Raw genomic sequence first — 21,742 nt, forward strand, 5'->3', positions numbered from 1 at the left:
AATCGTAATGTGGCGAAGCTGATGGACTTTGTGCTAGAGCGTCAGAATCCATACTCTATAGCGGTCAATGTGCCTGTGACACTGCACAATCTGCTCACAAAGCAGGCTGTTGACCGAGGGGTCGCTGCACGCATGCTAAACTGTCTAAAAATGGGGAGCGTGTGTACTGCTCATACAGACAAGAAATGTTAGTTGGGAAGAGACCAAGACAGTGACCACAACCATACCAAAGCGGAAGATACCTCATTTCAACGAGCAACCACAGAAGACACCAACAACCATTCTGAAGGAGTAGAAGTTAGTTTCGTCCAAATACATTGCCGAGACACATAGGAGTATGGACATTGCTAAGAAGCGGGGCATGAATATCCAGGAGATACTTACACATGATGTGCTCTCAGCATCTCCCCTGCTTGATGGTGACCTTCCAGCTCATGTCGACAAGTCAAAACCTGCCAGTGAGATTGAGCCTGAACTTGACCTCACCCAATGGAGTCCAAAGTCTACTCTTGCCATTCATGTTGTAGTAGACTTCATGTCGAAAATGCGGCAGATGCCACTAGCACAATTCCCTACTTCCCTACTTCCCATCATCAGGTCAACATCATCCCTTTGCCAAGAGCCAGAGTTCATCCATATCATAATCTATTCTTACATTGAGATGTCTCTAAAGGAAAGGGTGTGCATGCAGCGCACATATTCAACAACAGGAATCGACATTGTTGGCATGAACAGAGACTATCCCTCAGCAACTTGACAAATTCTGGGTGTCTGACAAACGTAATCTCCAGCTGCTAGTTCGGGATATGTTGTGCCATCAAGTCTATGGCAAATTTGGCAATGCTACCATCATTGTCAGCTTTGTTGTCTGTGATGATGAGGTGCTCCCAGCAAGAGATCCCAGACCTCTTGAACTGGATTGGGAGGCTGACACCAGATTGGTGGTGCATGTGGAGTGGGCTGTTCGAGTGAAGCAGAGCAAGAGAGTTGTCATACAGACACCTTCGCAATACTGCTACACTACACCCCATACGTCCAATCACTGGGGTTGAAGGAGATCTGGCTGCAGTATTGCACTGGCGAGAAGCTGTGCATGCTTCCACTGCATCAAGCAGTCTCTCGTCTTGGACCACCACTAGCAAAGACAGTGATCAAGGCACATATCCTGACTGGAGAAGACTGCATGAGCAAGGTGGGGACCAAACATGCAGCTATGGCTTCTGACCCAGTAAAATATTTAACTAACTTTGGAGAGTCAGACACCTTGACATAACAAGATGCAGCGTTGGCAGAGAAGTACTTGGTGCTTGTCTGGGCGGGGGCCAGGTCAAGTACAACTGCTGAGACATTTGATGACCTCAGGGTGGAAAGCTATACCAGTGCCAGTGCTGGAATTGATGCTCTCCCTCCCACAAGTCGTGTGATCAGAGGTCACATCCAACAAGGTGCTTTCTGGTGCATAGGGCTTGCCACCTGCTTGAGACAGCAAAGGAACCCAAGTCAAGACTAGAGCCAATGGAACATGGATGGGAGGAGCACTTTTGTACACTCCTGCCATCAAAATGTCTGAAGCCCTTACCACCCAGTTTGCTCACAGTATGCAAGTGTGCAGGGAAGTAACACTCGCCGATGTGGCTGCTGTGCTGATGGAGTTCCATGCATAATATTTTGCCATGGAAAATCCCTCATGTAAAAAGTAAAAACCCATCACACTAACTTGCATGCACACAATGGTGCACTTTGTGTGAAATTGTTATTTGATTTTGTTTTGATTTTATGTGGGGCATTTATAATTGTTATATTTTTAGGTGCATGTCTTGTTATAAATAAAACAAATAGTTGTGGGAAGAAATACAATAAAAGTGACAGTAATGACAAAAATCGGAATTTAATTATTGAATAAAAACATTTATATTGATATCTCAATGACAAGATGATCCTTAATGGTCAAAATAGTATCAGAAATGAATTGAAAATGTCACAATTAGTTGCATTAGACTTATTGCACCTGTTCTTACTCCTAACAATGGCCAGGTTATGGCCAAGGTCTTCGGAATGGCAAAATGACCTTGACCATGACCTTTCAAGGTCAATAACACCCAAAATGATTAAAATAGTATCAGAAATGAATTCCACACACCTGAATTAGTCAGGATGGAGGTATTACATGTGCAAATACACGCAGAAATAAAAAAGTTGTATTTTCATCATAGCCGATGGCGGCCATTTTTTATGTGGCCATTGCGCCATTCGTGGCACTATGGCGGACGAGCACCTCGTTGATTTTTCATGTCTAGGGACCCATTGACTCAGTTCAAGTGAGAAATTCCCCCAACACCAAATTGCGAGAAGGTCTACAGGCAGGTACAGGACTACATACCCTAAATACAAAGGGAAGACATAATTGCACATAACAACCACACCAAGGGCTCTAATGAAGTACTGTCACCTCATAAACACATGACATAACAACCACACCAAGGGCTCTAATGAAGTACTGTCACCTCATAAACACATGACATAACAACCACACCAAGGGCTCTAATGAAGTACTGTCACCTCATAAACACATGACATAACAACCACACCAAGGGCTCTAATGAAGTACTGTCACCTCATAAACACATGACATAACAACCACACCAAGGGCTCTAATGAAGTACTGTCACCTCATAAACACATGACATAACAACCACACCAAGGGCTCTAATGAAGTACTGTCACCTCATAAACACATGACATAACAACCACACCAAGGGCTCTAATGAAGTACTGTCACCTCATAAACACATGACATAACAACCACACCAAGGGGTCTAATGAAGTACTGTCACCTCATAAACACATGACATAACAACCACACCAAGGGCTCTAATGAAGTACTGTCACCTCATAAACACATGACATAACAACCACACCAAGGGCTGATGACTTTTATTTTGTGGTATTCAGACAGCCAGCAATGGGTAGAACGCTCCCAAAAAAAATGTAGTCTCTGTGACACATCTATAGGGGCCACAATCTGCATTCAAATATGTTGAATGCAGATTGCGGCCCCTAGATGTGTCACAGAGACTACATTTTGTTTTGGGGGGGGGGGGGGGCGTTCTACCCAATGCTGGCTGTCTGAATACAAAAAAAAAGAAAAAAAAGGTCATTACATTTTGACATATTATTGCTTATAGCAGCTTTAACCCATTTTGGGCAGGAACCCCTTTTGATGTTTTAAGCATTATGTTATACTTTAGCTATTGAAAAATAGCAGATCTACAAGCTCATAGTGCGGCACCGAGTGCCGCGCTATGAGCTTGTAGGTCTGCTATTTTTGAGAAATCGTGAAAATGTGGCGCAAATCTTTGAATATCTTTCAGAGCCAAAGTTTTTAACTCAAATCTTTGCTTCTGGGGAGGTCCCTGGAACAACATATTTTCAGATGGGGGTCGGCGGCCAATTACAGATAATTCTGTGGGTCCTTGACATGAAAAAGGTTGAGCACCACTGATATAGAAACATGCGTATTTCAGAAAACTGTCAGGATGTAGAAGACATTTTTTAAATTTGGACATCAGGCCTAAATGGGTATATCTTTAATATTTTGGACATCATAACTATAGCAGAGAGACGTTCTATACACACCCGTCTCCAGGACCTTGAGTCCGATGAGTCCGTCGTCGATGTAGATCTGTCCTCCTTTCCCCAGGACCTTAGGCAGACTGGGGTAGTCCACCCACACCTGCTGCTCATTGGTCTTATCGATGTCCGCCTCCGCGACGGTCACGCGCACGTGAGTCCCTTTCACCAGCTCCACTTCCTCCTCGACTTTCTATACGCACACACGCACAGGCGTACACATGCACGGTACCGGATTTACACACAGACACAGAAAAAGAAACATTTATTACACACCAAAAACCATACATCCATCATTATGTCAGAACATACACATTAACATGAAGAATACCAACACTGACGGATGAAGCAAGTCTACGAAGGTATCCATGAAATATAGTATGAAAACGTTTACACGGTTTTATACAATATGTAGTGGGTGGGGGTCCCCTGCTCTCTCTCTCTCTCTCTCTCTCTCTCTCTCTCTCTCTCTCTCAGAGTAGGGGGTCCCTGGGCTGACCAACATTGAAGTCAGACCCCTGAGCGATGGAGTATATATAAAGATAACACTCATCCCCTCGCACACAGTCCGCTTCACAAGGACACGGCCCCCCCTTCGGGCTAACATCATCATCAAGTACATGTATGCTGACATCACAATGTCGACGATGGGCCTGATCGTCAGCCACGATAACACCGCCTCGCATCGCCTGGTCGGGACCATGCAGCTCACGTTCACTGACACAGTGGTGTCATGCAGAACCAGTGGTGGAAAGTAACTAAGTACTTGTACTTAAGCGATGTACTTAAGTACAATTTGGAGGTATTTGTACTTTACTTGAGTATTTCCGATTTCCGATACTTTTTACTTCTACTCCACTACATCTCAGAGCCAAATTGTTACTTTTACTCCGCTACAATTATTTGAAAACTTTAGTTTACTAGTTACTTTGGAGATCTTTTTTATTTATTTTTTTTTGGCTTTCTCCTTTATTTAATATTTTTTATAGGAGGGACAGACAGTAGGCTGACAGGAAATGGGAGGATGGGGAGAGAGATGGGGGGTTGACATGCAGTAAAGGCCGTCGGGATCGGGAGTCGAACCCGCGGCACACTGCCAGACTCGGGCTACCGGCCAAGGTGCCTGGACCACTGATCCACGGCCCAGGCCGGAGATTTTAATTTTTGATTAGAAAACATACATTGACCACTTCAACCCGATACATTTCGGCCGTTTGAAAATAGCCGATCTACAAGCTCACAATGCGTCGCGTTGCGACGCATTGTGAGCTTGTAGATCGGCTATTTTCAATAGATTTTGTACACATTTTGAACTTGTGAAATGGCACATTCTGCACAATGAGTACTTTTACTTTTAGTACTTTAAGTACATTTTGATGCTGATACTTTTGTACTTTTACTCAAGTACATTTTCAATTCCGTACTTTTACTTGTAACGAAGTAGTTCTAAATTGCAGTATTGGTACATTTACTTAAGTAAAACAATTGAGTACTTTTTCCACCACTGATGAGAACAACCTTCCTTGGTGTTGTTTACCAAGGAAGGCAGACCTACAAGCTCGTAGTGCGGCACCGAGTGCCACGCTACGAGCTTGTAGGTCTGCTATTTTTGAAAAATCGTGAAAATGTGGAGCAATTGAATTATGTATTCTTTCAGAGCGAACGTTTTTAACTAAAATATTTGCTTCCAGGGGGCTGGTCCCTGGAACAACATATTTTCAGATGGAGGGGTCAGCGGTCTATTGCATATATTTTTGGGCGTCCAAGACATGAAATTGTTTGAGAACGACATGGTTTTTCAGAAAACTGTCATGATTTAGAAGGCATTTGTAGAATCGTCCTCAGGTCTAAATGGGTCAAGGATCTTAGCCTGGCTAATAAGCCAGACCGAATCTATCCTTGAGTGTGCTTGAAGCCCGTCTCGATGGGACCCCCTCTTCACTTCATATTGTGTGTCGTGTTGGTCTCAGTAAGGTGTGTGTGTGGGGGCGAGCGGCCAATCACAACACGGCTCCTCCTCCTCACCCCTTTGACCAATCCCGTGCGGATCTCGGGTCCCTTGGTGTCCAAGGCGATGGCGACGGGCCGGAAGTAGCGGGGATCGGAGGTCAAGGTGTCCACCGCCTCGCGGATGTTCTTGATGGTCTCGCCGTGGTACTGGAAGCAACGCAACACACGCACACACACACACACACACACACACACACACACACACACACACACACACTCAGTACACGTGCAGTAAATACAATACAATATGCACACACTCAGTACACATGCACAAATACAACACACACACACATGCATACTTCATGTGATCCATGGGAGAAGTTGAGACGAGCGATGTTCATTCCTGCTTTCACCATCTCTTGTAACTTTGGAATGGACCGGGATGCAGGACCTGAGAGAGAGAGAGAGAGAGAGAGAGAGAGAGAGAGAGAGAGAGAGAGAGAGAGAGAGAGAGAGAGAGAGAGAGAGAGAGAGAGAGAGAGAGAGAGAGAGAGAGAGAGACAGAGAGAGAGAGAGAGACAGAGAGAGAGAGAGAGAGACAGAGAGAGAGAGAGAGGAGAGACAGAGAGAGAGAGAGAGAGAGAGAGAGAGAGAGAGAGAGAGAGAGAGAGAGAGAGAGAGAGAGAGAGAGGGGGCGGCCATGAGGGGGAGGTGTTAGAATGGTCAGGAATTGGTCAGGGAAGCCAGTTTGTCTTTAGACCAGGTCTTGTTTTAAGAGCTGAATGATAATGAAATGTAAGAAAAGCATGAGCTATGTTCGGGGCTCTCCCCAGGTTGGCAGAGGAATAGTCTCTTGAATAGTTTTCATTTAGTTTTAGTCACATTTTAGTCACCCGGAATGTTTTGGTGTTAGCCTAGTTTTAGTCGACTAAATGTCATTGGCGGGCCTTGATGCCGTCGTAATGACTGTTTTGACACAACATAGCTTGTAGATCGGCTATTTTCAGCATGCAACTAATTGTAAAATGACTTATTCTGGATCTCTTGTACACTAGTCCCTTCCTAACCTTTTAGTCTAGTTTTTATCTGTTGACGAAATTGTCAGTATATTATAGTCTTAGTTTTAGTCATCATAGCTTAGTCTTCATTTAGTTTCCATTTAGTTTTCGTCAGTGAAAAAAAGGTATAGTCAACGGAAAAATTTTCGTCTCAGCATTAGTCGACGAAAACAACACTGGTGGAGAAGAAGAGTGCGAAGCGGCAGCCGATTGGCTGCGGCGCTCACCGATGGTGCAGATGATGCTGGTGTTGCGCGCTGTGATTGGCTCCTGGTTGATGTCCAGCAGACACAGGTGCTCCAGGAAGGTGTCGGCCATGCTGGCGTCCAGCTGCTGCTTCTGGATGAACGAGTCCGGGAGAGACACGGCCTCAGAGTACCTGCGCAGACGAGCTGCATGCGCAGACACACACGACATAATGAAATACATGGCCTCCGAGTACCTGCGCAGACGAGCTGCATGCGCAGACACAATGACATAATGAAATAAACAGCCTATACCTGTGCAGACGAGCTGCATGCGCAGACACAACAACATAATGAAATACATGGCCTCCGAGTACCTGCGCAGACGAGCTGCATGCGCAGACACAATGACATAATGAAATACACAGCCTATACCTGCACAGACGAGCTGCATGCGCAGACACACACACAACATAATGAAATACACGGCCTCCGAGTACCTGCACAGACGAGCTGCATGCACCATGCACAGACACAACATAATAAAATTATGTTTTATTATGTTTTATTATGTTTTATTATGTTTTATTATGTTGAATCGTGAATCCTACTGTCCTATGACAGTATAGGATTCAAGGAAAGCTGAGAGGGAGACAGCGTAGGAGAGACAGACAGTAGGACAGCTGAGAGGGAGACAGTGTAGGAGAGACAGACAGTAGGACAGCTGAGAGGGAGACAGTGCAGGAGAGACAGACAGTAGGACAGCTGAGAGGGAGACAGTGTAGGAGAGACAGATAGTAGGACAGATGAGAGGGAGACAGTGTATAGGAGAGACAGACAGTAGGACAGCTGAGAGGGAGACAGTGTGTAGGAGAGACAGACAGTAGGACAGCTGAGAGGGAGACAGTTTAGGAGAGACAGACAGTAGGACAGCTGAGAGGGAGACAGTGTAGGAGAGACAGACAGTAGGACAGCTGAGAGGGAGACAGTGTGTAGGAGAGACAGACAGTAGGACAGCTGAGAGGGAGACAGTTTAGGAGAGACAGACAGTAGGACAGCTGAGAGGGAGACAGTGTAGGAGAGACAGACAGTTGAACAGCTGAGAGGGAGACAGTTTAGGAGAGACAGACAGTAGGACAGCTGAGAGGGAGACAGTGTGTAGGAGAGACAGACAGTAGGACAGCTGAGAGACAGACAGTAGGACAGCTGAGAGGGAGACAGTGTAGGAGAGACAGACAGTAGGACAGCTGAGAGGGAGACAGTGTAGGAGAGACAGACAATAGGACAGCTGAGATGGAGACAGTGTAGGAGAGACAGACAGTAGGACAGCTGAGAGGGAGACAGTGTAGGAGAGACAGACAGTAGGACAGCTGAGAGGGAGACAGTGTAGGAGAGACAGACAGTAGGACAGCTGAGAGGGAGACAGTGTAGGAGAGACAGACAGTAGGACAGCTGAGATGGAGACAGTGTAGGAGAGACAGACAGTAGGACAGCTGAGAGGGAGACAGTGTATAGGAGAGACAGACAGTAGGACAGCTGAGAGGGAGACAGTGTAGGAGAGACAGACAGTAGGACAGCTGAGAGGGAGACAGTGTATAGGAGAGACAGACAGTAGGACAGCTGAGAGGGAGACAGTGTGTAGGAGAGACAGACAGTAGGACAGCTGAGAGGGAGACAGTGTAGGAGAGACAGACAGTAGGACAGCTGAGAGGGAGACAGTGTATAGGAGAGACAGACAGTAGGACAGCTGAGAGGGAGACAGTGTATAGGAGAGACAGACAGTAGGACAGCTGAGAGGGAGACAGTGTAGGAGAGACAGACAGTAGGACAGCTGAGAGGGAGACAGTGTAGGAGAGACAGACAGTAGGACAGCTGAGAGGGAGACAGTGTAGGAGAGACAGACAGTAGGACAGCTGAGAGGGAGACAGTGTATAGGAGAGACAGACAGTAGGACAGCTGAGAGGGAGACAGTGTGTAGGAGAGACAGACAGTAGGACAGCTGAGAGACAGACAGTTTAGGAGAGACAGACAGTAGGACAGCTGAGAGGGAGACAGTGTAGGAGAGACAGACAGCTGAGAGGGAGACAGTGTAGGAGAGACAGACAGTAGAGAGGGAGACAGTGTAGGAGAGACAGACAGTAGGACATGCTGAAAAGAAGGAATGTGTAGACAGGAGCAAACGAGAGCAACGACATTATAAATTAATATTCAGCCTCAGCGTCGTCTCGATAAAGCACTCCAATACAGAGTGTGTGTGTGCGTGTGCATTCGTCTACATGCGTGCCAATAAAGTAACTGACTTCTGGATTGCCTTCGCCACCTTAGGGACGACCCTTGCTGGTCCATGAGGAATTATACCAGTGCAATGTGGATGCCCCTCACGTCCTTTGCTATAGAATAATCTAGCGTAAGTGCATCAAATGGTACTATGGCGTATGATTATCCTATTAAGACCTGAGACGATTCTACAAATGTCTTCTAAATCCTGACAGTTCCTGATATGTTTCTGTGTATCAGTGGTGCTTTTTTCATGTCAAGGACCCCCAAAAATCCTATGTAATTCATGGCCACCGACCCCCATCTGAGGTTGGGGTTAATCCAGGAACCCCCCCTCAGATGCACAAAGAGATGAGTTAAAAAACGTCGGCTCCGAAAGAATATATTCATTCAAAGATTTGCGTCCACATTTTCAAGATTTTTCAAAAAAATTGCAGATCTACAAGCTCGTAGCGCGGCACTCGGTGCCGCGCTACGAGCTTGTAGATCTTCTATTTTTCAATAGCTAAAGTATAACAATGATTATTAAAACACCAAAACGGGTTCCCGTTCAGAATGGGTTATGGACTTTATATTTAACCTTCCTTGTTTAATTGGCATTGGACTTTGGGCGTACACCTTTGGCATGACGATGCACCGAGCGGCGCAAAGGGTCAGCGTTCCCCTATACCTGCATGTGGAGTTCACTGTCCTGTCAGATTTATCACACACCTTTTATTTCCTTTGTCGTGTGTCTTTTTCTTTGACCTAGATATTACACCCGGCTGCACATGCGTCAGGATATACACTGTGACATGTTCCACGGCTGCACACACACACACGCAAAAACATATGGCACGCACGCACGCACGCACGCACGCAAGCACACGCAAAAACATATGGGACGCAGAAGCACACATGTATGCACACAGAAGCACATGCTAGACACTATATAGAACAACTACGAGGACATACATATTCATAAAGACTCATCATGGGTTCAGTCACATGACCACAAGGGCACACGTGTTGCACATGTACAAGACAGGTGCAAGCAATTACTTGCCCCCTCCTCTCTTTCGCACGTGCGTGTGCGCGCACACACATGCACGCGCGCGCACACACACACACACAGAGTCGCTGTTGGGCAGAAACCTCTTTTTGTGGGTTTTTTATCGTAAACTAATATCATACTACAGCATCGCACACAACAGCATCAAAAGTGACACACCTGCAATCTCTCAAGAACAGATTCCGAGCTATATAACGCCATACTGAATCAGCCGGGCAGAGGCATTCAGAACGTGTTTACATTGTTGTGGGAATGAATTTGAATCCTGAAAATTAACAGTTTTGTTCGGACACATATAGGGCAGTATTATGCGTGTCTTAAGTACCAGGTCTTATTACTTAACTTAAGACCTGGAGGCGTGATCAATGCCATTTGGCTATTCTGAGTGGCCAAACAGCATTGACCACGCCTCCAGTTCTTAAGTTAAGTCATAAGACCTGGTACTTAAGACACGCATAATACTGCCTGCCCATTGCGTGTTGTTGCTACAACAGAGGCTGTAAATAAGGAATGGATATGGATGCGAGCGAGGCGGCTACAGAGATGCAACCTGTCAGTCACAACGTTCAAGCCTCTGTGGCTCCCGAGAGACATGCAGGGCAGTGTGGTTTTTGGCAGCAAATGTATATTTTAGTTATAGTCATAGTCTTTGGAATGATACTTCATTTAGTTTTAGTCACAAGTCACCTGGAATGTTTTAGTGTTAGTTTAGTTTTAGTCGACTAAATCTACAGTTGATTTAGTCGAACAAAATGTATTTTAGTGGGCCTTGATGCCGTCGTAATGACTGTTTTTTTCACTTGCTGAAAATAGCCGATCTACAAGCCCACAACGCGTCGCAGCACGACACGTTGTGGGCTTGTAGATCTGCTATTTTCAGCATGCAAGTGTAAAATGACTTATACTGGATCTCTTGTGTAGTCCCTTCCTAACATTTTAGTCTAGTTTTTATTTGTTGACGAAATTGTCAGTATATATTTAGTCTTAGTTTTAGTCATCGTAGCTTAGTTTTCATTTAGTTTCCATTTAGTTTTCCTCACTGGAAAATGGTAGTGGACGAACATTTTTCGTCATATATATAGTTTTAGTCGACGAAAACAACACTGATGCAGGGCCAAGTTAGCCATTGGGGCCAGCGGGGCCATTTATGGCTCTCAGGGGCCCCTTTGGGGAAATTGGACCACGCGGTACTGGGTTCGAGGCCCTTCATGAGGCCGTTGATTTAGTTCAATTTAGGTCAAAGAGATGATAAAAACACAATGGCACACATTTCTAACCCTAACCCGCGCTATGCCCCCCCCCCCCCCCCCCCCAAAAGACAAAAAACAAATTACCGGCCCAGGGGCCCTTGCGGTGGGGGTTAATCTGTCCCTGCTGAGAGAGAGCTGATAGGCCTGAGCTGATAGGCCTGGGTGTGTCCCTGACTATACCAGGAACACTACCACACCGGCTCACTATATGCACACATTGGGTCATACTGTATACTTATACAATATATACTGATAACCCGTTCACACTACTGGGCCATACAGTGCTAATAATCAGTCTACGACATCATCTGCAGAAGTTATGCAGGAACGCCTACTGACTGACTGGCAAAAAAACTACTTTCTGGCCTCGACAGCCCGTACATCCAAACAGAAAACAATTATCTTTGTATTAAACGATGTTAAACTCACCAACATTGCAGCTGCATTACGGAAAGCTTGAATAATACTCTTTGTATCTGTAAAGTTGCTGTTTCATAAAAATCCACCGTAGACATGTTATGAGCTACTTTTTCCGCCAATACATTCCATGCAGGTGATTATTTTTCTATTGTGTCCGAGTTTGGAAGCGCTCGTTTTCAATAACGCAACGTCCTGCTGCCTCCGGCATTATTATATGTGCAATTTAGCAACAGGTGGTGGTGCGCATGGACCGTTGAGTGATTTCCATCAAGCACATTCAAATTAAGCTGCACTCACATATAAAACACGTGTCTTGTGTTTGCCTTGGGGAGAGGTGGGTGACAAGGCAGCTGCAATTCATTTCCAATGGAAGTCACATGGTTTGAGGAGACAGCCCTGTTTGATGGCTGTGTGTATGCTCCATGCTGCTCTATGTGTTGCACTCAGTCTAGTCGGCAACTGGCGGCCCCGGGGGCCACATGCGGGCCCCCACCTTCAGTTAATGTGGCCCTCAGGTTAATATCAGAATACTATAATTGCGAACACAGTAAGCCATTACTATGTAACCCTGCAGGCAGAACATGTCTGTGTGCGTGTGTGACGGGTGTGTGACACCACCCGCGCGCCACCAGAGGGCGCAGCTGTATCACACACAAAAAAAGAACACGCACACACAAATACACGCACACACACACAGTAAAGTACGCAATTTATTCTAATTGTTGTTATTGCAATTTACGAGCTGCGTTCGCTTCCCGCATTCGCGCGTCTTACTTGTATTATTGATTTGCAAACATGACCCGCTTTAATTACTTAATTACTTCAGCTCAAAACGCATCAGTAATATGCAATGTGGCCCTCCATCAAAGTTGCCCACCCCTGGGGGGGGGGGGTTCGTGTTCCATACATCACGGTTTATATTTCGAGGAAAAACAGTGAAATATTTGAAATATTGGTTTGACACATTTTAAATACAAAAGGAGGTAAAGAGGCAGACGAGCCGGGAATCAGGTTTTGGCTGAGGCGGCGTGCACACAGAGCCTCACTCCTATAGCCTAGCCTGTTGCTGACTAATGTACAGTCTTTGGAGAACAAACTTAGTGATCAAATAAACAATGTTACTTGTGGTGTTACTGATGTCAGGCGCACACACACACACACACACACACACACACACACACACACACACACACACACACACACACACACACACACACACACACACACACACACACACACACACACACACACACACACACACACACACACACACACACACACTATAAGCAGTGTCTCTCGAGGATGTTGGTATGACATTGGACAGGGTTTTCAGAGTGCATTTATCCAGGGAGGATGGTTCACTCAGTGATCATTGATGGTGAAACCACACAGCAAAGACTAAAAATAGAAAGTCAAACAGGAGCCCCAACCCGGTTGGGAGCCCACCCTGACCGTATTAAATCAATAGGCAGTGGTGGAAAAAGTACTCAATTGTTTTACTTAAGTAAAAGTACCAATACTGCAATTTAGAACTACTTCGTTACAAGTAAAAGTATGGAATTGATGTACTTGTAATGTAATTTATGTACTTAAAGACAAAGTACTAAAAGTAAAAGTATTCATATTGCAGAATGTCCCATTTTCCCATATTTTCAAATGGCCGAAATGTTTAGGGTTGAAGAGGTTAATGTATGTTTTCTAATCAAAATTAAAATCGCCAAAGTAACTTGTAACCAAAGTTTTCAAATAACTGTAGTGAAGTAAAAGTAAAAATGTTGGCTCCGAGATGTAGTGGAGTAGAAGTAAAAGTACTGGAAATTGGAAATACTCAAGTAAAGTACAAATACCACAAAATTGTACTTAAGTAAATGTACTTAGTTACTTTCCACTACTGATAACAGGCTTAGTCAGAAGTACAGCAGGTACAGCAGCAAGACAAACGCGGCAGAATTTGTTTAATTCAACTGCAAAACTCCAACGATATAAAAGACACTTTACAGTGTAGGTGATTTAGCAAATCCTCTCATCCAGAGTGACACGTGAGGAATCAAAGAGAATGGGCACGACGCAGCCTATAGTCAACAAATGACAGACTGGGTAAATAAGTAGAGTGCTGAGTGCATAGATAGAGAATAGTGCTTCCAAGAAAACTAGGACATACCTGGTAAACACATCCAACCTGGCGTCTGTCTAACCCTTTAGACCTGAGGACGATTCTACATAATGGGCAGTATTATGCGTGTTTTATAAGTACCAGGTCTTATTACTTAAAGGTATGTTCAGTGATTTGACTTAATCTAAATATCACTTATTTTTTCTTTTTTTCTGGATAATCCTCCCTACTATAGAGTGTGCTGACCATATAAGGAGTTCCTCCCTGTCCCCAGTGAGCCCCTGGGGGTCAAAAACCCCTAGTTTCAGTTTTGGTGGCGGGTGGCAAAGCCTTCATCCAATCTGGATGAGAGGGGCCTTCCTCCAATCATGATCGAGTGGGGGCGGGCCTTGGTGCACATGCTGTTGGCCTGTTGCACTTCCCCCCACTGTAGAGCGTGCATGTGCACATTTTGTTACCGGGACGGACTGGGTGGTTTTCCAAATCACTCCAATCACTGAATGCTCCTTTAACTTAAGACCTGGAGGCGTGACCAATGCCATTTGGCCACTCAGAATAGCCAAATGGCATTGACCACGCCTCCATGTCTTAAGTACTGGTACTTAAGACACGCATAATACTGCCCAATGTCTTCTAAATCCTGAGAAAATTCTGAAAAACCTCATGTTTCTTTATGTCAGTGGTTCTCAACCTTTTTCATGCCAAGGACCCCCAGAATGATCTGTATTTGGCCGCCGACCCCCCTCTGAAAATATATTGTCCCAGGGACAAGAAGCAAAGTTTTGAGTTGAAAACGTTCGCTCTGAAAGAATATACGCATTCAAAGATTTGCGCCACATTTTCACGATTTAAAAAAAATAGCAGACCTACAAGCTCGTAGCGCGCCACTCGGTGCCGCGCTATGAGCTTGTAGATCTGCTATTTTTCAATAGCTAAATTATAACATGTTTAAAACACCAAAAGGGGTTCCCGCCCAAAATGGGCTAAACAACATACTATGTAAACAACAGTCTTAGAGTGTTGTGGTCGAGCAAAGCTAAAAATCGAGAAATTACGAGAACATGAACAAGCAGTCAACATACGTAGGTCTGACCTATCTATACTAGCATTAGCCTCACGTTGTGATGCTAATATTATACCACTGCGTTGCACTGCACGGGCCTGGGCCAATATGCATATAGAGCACCGAAGTCCTGACGTAATTCGCTCATCCCCTCGATTCCCCCTGGTTCACGGAAGTCATTTCTCTATGGAGAATAACATGGGCTCGTCTTAAAATCGTTTCATATAAGCGTTGTGGTCCAAAAATAAAGAAGCTGTCTCGGCGTTATTGTCAGAGAGGTGTCTTTGTTTCGTTTATGACAGTCAGTCACTCATAGTCCGTTTCTAGCGAAAATGTAACTAATTCAGCAGTAGTAACAATAGCGTTTTCTCTCAGTCAGTTGACTCTTCATATCCATATGAATGAAGCGGCCGGGGTGACATTTTCAAACACAGTCCTTATACGAGGCGATCTAAAATCCCCCTATGGGGATTACAATGCAAATAAAAAGTACATGAACCCTCTACCGATATTGACGTCAGACTTCGGTGCTCTATTGCAAAGGCAGATGAAGGCTGTACTGTACTGTACTGTACTGTACTGTACTGTACTGTACTGTACTGTACTGTACTGTACTGTACTGTACTGTACTGTACTGTACTGTACTGTACTGTACTTGTGTGTGTGTGTGTGTGTGTGTGTGTGTGTGGCTGCGCAACAGTAAACAGGTCAAAAAACACTATTTCCGTGCTTAGACATACATACAGACGGACAGACAGGACAGGCTAGCACCACTCAAAAACGATAAACATATTGTTTTATTTAAAAAAAAGGGCAGGTTTTTAATTCAGTCTGACCAGAAGCAGGGATAAAACATATCCTCGTCTGCCATGAAAATTAATAACCAGAGGGGGGGATATCGAAAGCAGATGCATGGATCCCTCCGCCCACGCCGAGTGTTGATTTCGTCGACTAAAACTAAGACGAAAAACATTCTGGGTGACTAAAATACCCTAAACTATTCAAGAGACTACGACTAAAACTAAAATCAAAATGTGCTGCCAAAAACAACACAGCCCCCGCCACCAACTATAGTCATTCCTCCAAAACATTCAGAGGAAGTGTTTGATGTCAACATCCTCGTTAAGTCCAGATGAACAAACGGATTAATAATTAAAAAAAAGTTTCATCCTGGAACCAACCTTGACCATGAGTCATCATTATATGAACTGTCTGAAGAAGCTATAACTCATTAGGAAGAGAGCGGTCGACTGTCACAACCCTGATGGTGTCAAAAATATACCCTTTCACGATTTTTCAAAAATAGCAGACCTAAAAGCTCATAGCGCGGCACTCGGTGCCGCGCTATGAGCTTGTAGATCTGCTATTTTTCAATAGCTAAATTAATGGAGTGTAAAGGCCAATAACAGTAATACCGCTAGTAATACACATGCACACGCACGCACGCACACACACACACACGCATGCACGCGCACACACACATACACACACGCACACACGCACGCACACGCGCACACCAATCATAATACAACAATTCCGGAGTTTATCCAAGTTATAACCGTGTCCACTTACCCATGGAGAGTGTGAACTGTCGTGTTGTTTTAGTGAGAACGACTCGTCGGATGCAACCGGTTCAACTACCCTCTATACTGTGTGTTCTTCTGAGTGACCGGTCAACCTGTCACAGACATGTCACATCCGATCTCTCCACCCTCTCAGCTCCATATTTGGAGTGACACTCACTCACTCACTCACTGGATGAATGGACTGGATCAATGCCATGGACCTTTGTGTTCTAGGAACTGAGAGGCCTGCTGCATGCCCTATAGTTCAGAGATTCCCAAACTTTTTTTTTTACCTCTGAGTCTATAGACCCAAAAGAGAATTATACAACAGGTCGTTTTTCGAGGAAGCAATCCGATTGGTTGAAACAGCTTTCTAGCCGTGCTTAAACCACGATAATGGCACGGCTAATCAAAACAAAGAATTCACAGAGGAGTTAACGGGCAATTATGGGCACTAGATTTGCCCGTAAACCTCAAGTTTAGCAGCATATACAGTAATATACGGTAATATACAGGTGTGATGGTACAATTCGGGAGTTTACCAGAGTTTGTTGGACGGTTTAACGGGAGTTTCTTGTAATATACACATCCGTATTCCATGCCTTTTGGTGTCAGCCGTGCTTTCGTCTCAGAGTGCAGCAGACTCGGTGGCTAGGCTAGCTATAGTTTCTTGGGACGTTTGTGGTCATAGTGGCTTCATCTGTCTTTAAATTATTCTTTTTCAGCGATTATCGTAGCTTTAACTGTAACTTTCGGAGTTCCTGCGGCACCACAGGCGTGCATTAATGATGATAAAGAACACCCTCTCGTGTAATATTGCTTAAAGGGGCATTCCACTCATTTTCAACATTTTACTATGTCATTAATATACCTTAGAGCTGTAGATCTGAAAAAAATCATTAACATGGTGAAACACATCTTGATGATGTCATCAAGATGTGTTTCACCATGTTAATGATTTTTTTCATACGTACAGTTCTAGGAAACACAGAATGGGGGGATTTTTTATTATTTCCACACAACAGCTCTAAGGTATATTAATGACATAGTAAAATGTTGACAATGAGTGGAATGCCCCTTTAAATGTGGCATGGCTGGCCAGCCCCATGTTTGCACAGTGGTTCCTGATTGGTCCCTCACCACTTCGGAGGGAGTGGGATCCAATCTGAGCGGTGCCAGTCATTGGCAGAGGGCACATTTTCTCTTTGATTGGTGTGGTTTCCAGGCTAATGTAATGTCTCCCCAGGACCTAAACTATAGTGAGAATAGCAGATCTACAAGCTCATAATCGAGCTTGTGGTTCTGCCTTTTTGTTTTTTGGTTCTGCCAACTTTTAAAAAATATATTATTCATAGAAATTATTAGATTTGGTGATTTTATTTATTAAATACTTTTGAACGTTGGAATTATTTTTAATTACGTTTTTTTTAAAAAATCTTTTCAACTAAATTTAATCGATATCCATCTACAGTAAGGTTGCTGAACGTCAAAAGGTTGAGAGATCTAGTTATTTATATTCAGATAAATGGATGAGAGTCAGTTCATTTTAGCCCATTATGGGCGGGAACCCCTTTTGGTGTTTTAAGCATTATGTTATACTTTAGCTATTGAAACATATTTGAAAAATCGTGAAAATGTGGCGCAAATCTTTGAATATATATTCGTTCATAGCGAACATTTTTTAACTCAAATCTTTGTTTCTGGGGGGGTCCCTGGAACAACATATTTTCAGATGGGGGTCGGAGGCCAATTACATATAATCTTGGGGGTCCTTGACATGAAATAGTTTGAGAACGACTGATATAGAAACATGGGTTTTTCAGAAAACTGTCAGGATTTAGAAGACATTTGTAGAATCGTCCTCAGGTCTAAAGGGGTGAAGACCTGAGGCCGATTCTACAAATGTCTTCTAAAATCAGTAGTTCTCACACTTTCAAGATGTTTCAAAATGTTCCCAAATAGCCAACGCTAATGCTTTCCCGGTTTTAATGGCTTAATAAAAATGCAACAAAATGACAGTGCACGCACATATCTCCCACACCAAGTGATTAAATATAGTGCATCACCTAAATGTGTCAACCATTTTATGTCCCAAAACTCAACTTTGTTCTCCCCCAGTTAATGTTTCCACGACCACCCCCCCCCCCCCCCCCCCCACCCCCCCCGACAAAGTTAAATCTAAACTATAATGACCCGTCGTCCGTCCGAAATCTGCTGTAGTATTCACTTTCAACCTCGTGTTCCGATTTTGGCATGTCATTAATATAGGCAAAAAGACAGATCAAGCGTTACAGCGAAAAATGTTAAAAACAAAGAAACACCATTATCACAGTTGTAAGTACAGCATGAGTCTGGACCGACTGTTTAGATCTGTGTCTGTGCAGACTCTACAGCAGTGCTGTTTTTGGCAGCAATTTTTGATTTTAGTTTTAGTCATAGTCTCTTGAATAGTTTTATTCAAGAGTTTTATTTCCATTTTAGTCACCTGGAATGTTTTAGTGTTAGTCTAGTTTTAGTCGACTAAATATCATACGATTTTAGTCTAATAAATCTACAGTTGATTTAGTCGAACAAAATGTATTTTGGCGGGCCTTGATGCCGTCGCAATGACAGTTTTTTTCACTTGCTGAAAATAGACGATCTACAAGACCACAACGCGTCGCAGCGCGACGCGTTGTGAGCTTGTAGATCGTCTATTTTCAGCATGCAACTAATTGTAAAATGACTTGATACTGGATCGCTTGTCCACTAGTCCCTTCATAACATTTTAGTCTAGTTTTTATTTGTTGACGAAAATTGTCAGTATATTTAGTCTCAGTTTTAGTCGTCATAGCTTAGTTTTCATATAGTTTCCATGTAGTTTTCGTCAGTGGAAAAAGGTAGTCGACGAACATTTTTCGTCTTGGTTTTAGTCGACGAAAACAACACTGCTCTACAGCAGGGCTGCCAAGAAGGTATAGATTGTGATCTACCAGTAGATCACAAAGGATGTGCAGGTAGACCACATGGCAAGGCCATAAAATATAAATAATTTAACCCATTTAGGCCTGACGTCGAGAAAAAAAAAAAAAACGTTCGCTCTGAAAGAATATATATTCAAAGATTTGTGCCGCATTTTTACGATTTAAAAAAAATAGCAGACCTACAAGCTCGTAGCGCGCCACTCGGTGGCGCGCTACGAGCTTGTAGATCTGCTATTTTTCAATAGCTAAAGCATAACATAATGCTTAGTTAAAACACCAAAAGGGGTTCCCGTCCAACTATTTTTTTGTGCCACTTAAGTCAACTTGATTGATTGACATCAAAAAGGGGCCTGTCAGCTCAAACTGCATAATGCAATACTCTTGAACAACAAACATCAGTAGCATTACAAGGTTATTTAAAAAAAAAAGAGAGAGAGAGAGAGAGGGAAAAAAAACACCCTACCAATTCCTTCTATGTCCCGTTCCACGTGCGTGTGTCTCCTAAAGTATGCGTAACGCCAGCAGCAACGCTATTCCAAAGTCTCTTTTGTACATACAGTATATATGTTCAGCAATGGGATAATATATCTTTTTCTTGTTGAGCTGATTGAATGTATAGCTCTCAAGTCAAAAACTGTGTGGTCACCCCTGACTCTACAGTCTAGTCTAGTGAATGAATACCGTTCCTTCTAATCAGTTCTTCCTCTATAGTCGGAGTGCATAGTTTCTGCCAAAATGTCATGGTAATGCCCTCGGTGCATTCGTGACATATCATGTTCACGAGGGTGAGAGACACCACTGTGGTACACATGAGGTCACTGTGACATTTACCCCATTTTGGATGATTAAAAACAAAGGCTTCTGAATTCAATTTTTTTTCTTTTTTCATGTTTCCATGTTTCTATGTCAGTGGTGCTCAACCTTTTTCATATCAAAGGACCCCCTGAATTATCTCTATTATTGGGCCACGGACCCCCATGTCAAAATATGTAGTTCCAGAGACGCCCCCAGAATCCAATATTTTAGTTACAAATGTTCGCTATATATTCAAAGATTTGCGCCACATTTTCACGACTTTTCTAAAATAGCAGACCTACAAGCTCGTAGCGCGGCACCGAGTGCCGCGCTACGAGCTTGTAGATCTGCTATTTTTCAATAGCTAAAGTAGAACATAATGCTTAAAACACCAAAAGGGGTGAGCAAACACCACCTGATTCTGAGACCCAATCAATGGTGGAATCCAGGGACGTGCAGTCGTGCACACATAGACATCAAAGGGGGCTTCAGCCCCCTGCCCTTTTACCCTGTCTGTAAAACAACTGCCCTCTCCAGACCACGAATGCAGCAATTATACTATAGTGAAAGAAATGCACATGTCCTCCTCTCCTTTCCATGCCATATATAGAGCGTCGCAGTCCCGCCCCCTACCATGGACCAGGAAATGATTCTCCGTTCATTTTCCTCATAGACATTTCAGAAAGTATTTATTTAAAGACGTTTACCGCCGCGGACAAAGCCAACTCGAGTCGTGACAAATCATGACAACAAACACAAGTTTTTGGGCCGAACAAATAATTAGAAAGAAGAAAAAAACGGCAGGTTACAACACTTTTTTTGTTGTTTTTCTTCTTTGTAATTATTTGTTTGGTCCAAAATATTGTTTGTGTTGTCATGAGTTGTCACGACTCGAGTTGGCTTTGTCCGCGGCGTAACCGTCTTTAAATAAATACTTTAAGAAATGTCTATGGGAAAAATGCATTGGGATTCATTTCCTGGTCCATGGTAGGGGGCGGGACTGCGATGCTCTATACCGGAAGGCAGCATTCAGGAGAATTGCTTTTTTTTCCTCCAAAGTCTCCTGAACTTGCGACACAGTATTTTAATGTTTTTTTTTTTTTTGTGGCTTTCGCCTTTATTTTATATTTTTTATGGAGGGACAGACAGTAGGCTGACAGGAAATGGGGAGATAGATGGGGGGGGGGGGAGACATGCAGTAAGGGCCGTCGGGATCGGGGGTCGAACCCGCGGCACACTGCCAGGCTGGATTACCAGCCAAGGTGCCTGGACCACTGAGCCACGGCCCAGGCCAATGACACAGTATTTTGCGTTGAACAAATTTGTTTAGAAATCCATGTCGTATATACACCGCATCTCCACTCCAAGAGTGCTGGGTTGCGCCACGAAAATAGCTGATCTACAAGCTCTCAACGCGTCGCG

General features: G+C 43.9%; 1 protein-coding gene across 1 annotated transcript in view; it reads right to left on the reverse strand.

Moving 5' to 3' along the window:
• LOC306924903 (pyruvate kinase PKM-like) overlaps positions 1–21,742 on the reverse strand; it is a gene marked incomplete at both ends in the record, with an annotated part of 37,833 nt that overhangs the window by 3,711 nt on the left and 12,380 nt on the right. The window contains 5 exons of the mRNA XM_079503586.1: positions 3,637–3,823; positions 5,656–5,787; positions 5,940–6,031; positions 6,866–7,030; positions 7,139–7,213. Coding sequence (XP_079359712.1) covers positions 3,637–3,823; positions 5,656–5,787; positions 5,940–6,031; positions 6,866–7,030; positions 7,139–7,213 — 651 coding nt within the window. The remainder of the gene's footprint in view (positions 1–3,636; positions 3,824–5,655; positions 5,788–5,939; positions 6,032–6,865; positions 7,031–7,138; positions 7,214–21,742) is intronic.

This window comes from Electrona antarctica (assembly GCF_951216825.1).
Source record: "Electrona antarctica genome assembly, chromosome: 6".
In the NCBI taxonomy this organism is placed as follows: domain Eukaryota; kingdom Metazoa; phylum Chordata; class Actinopteri; order Myctophiformes; family Myctophidae; genus Electrona; species Electrona antarctica.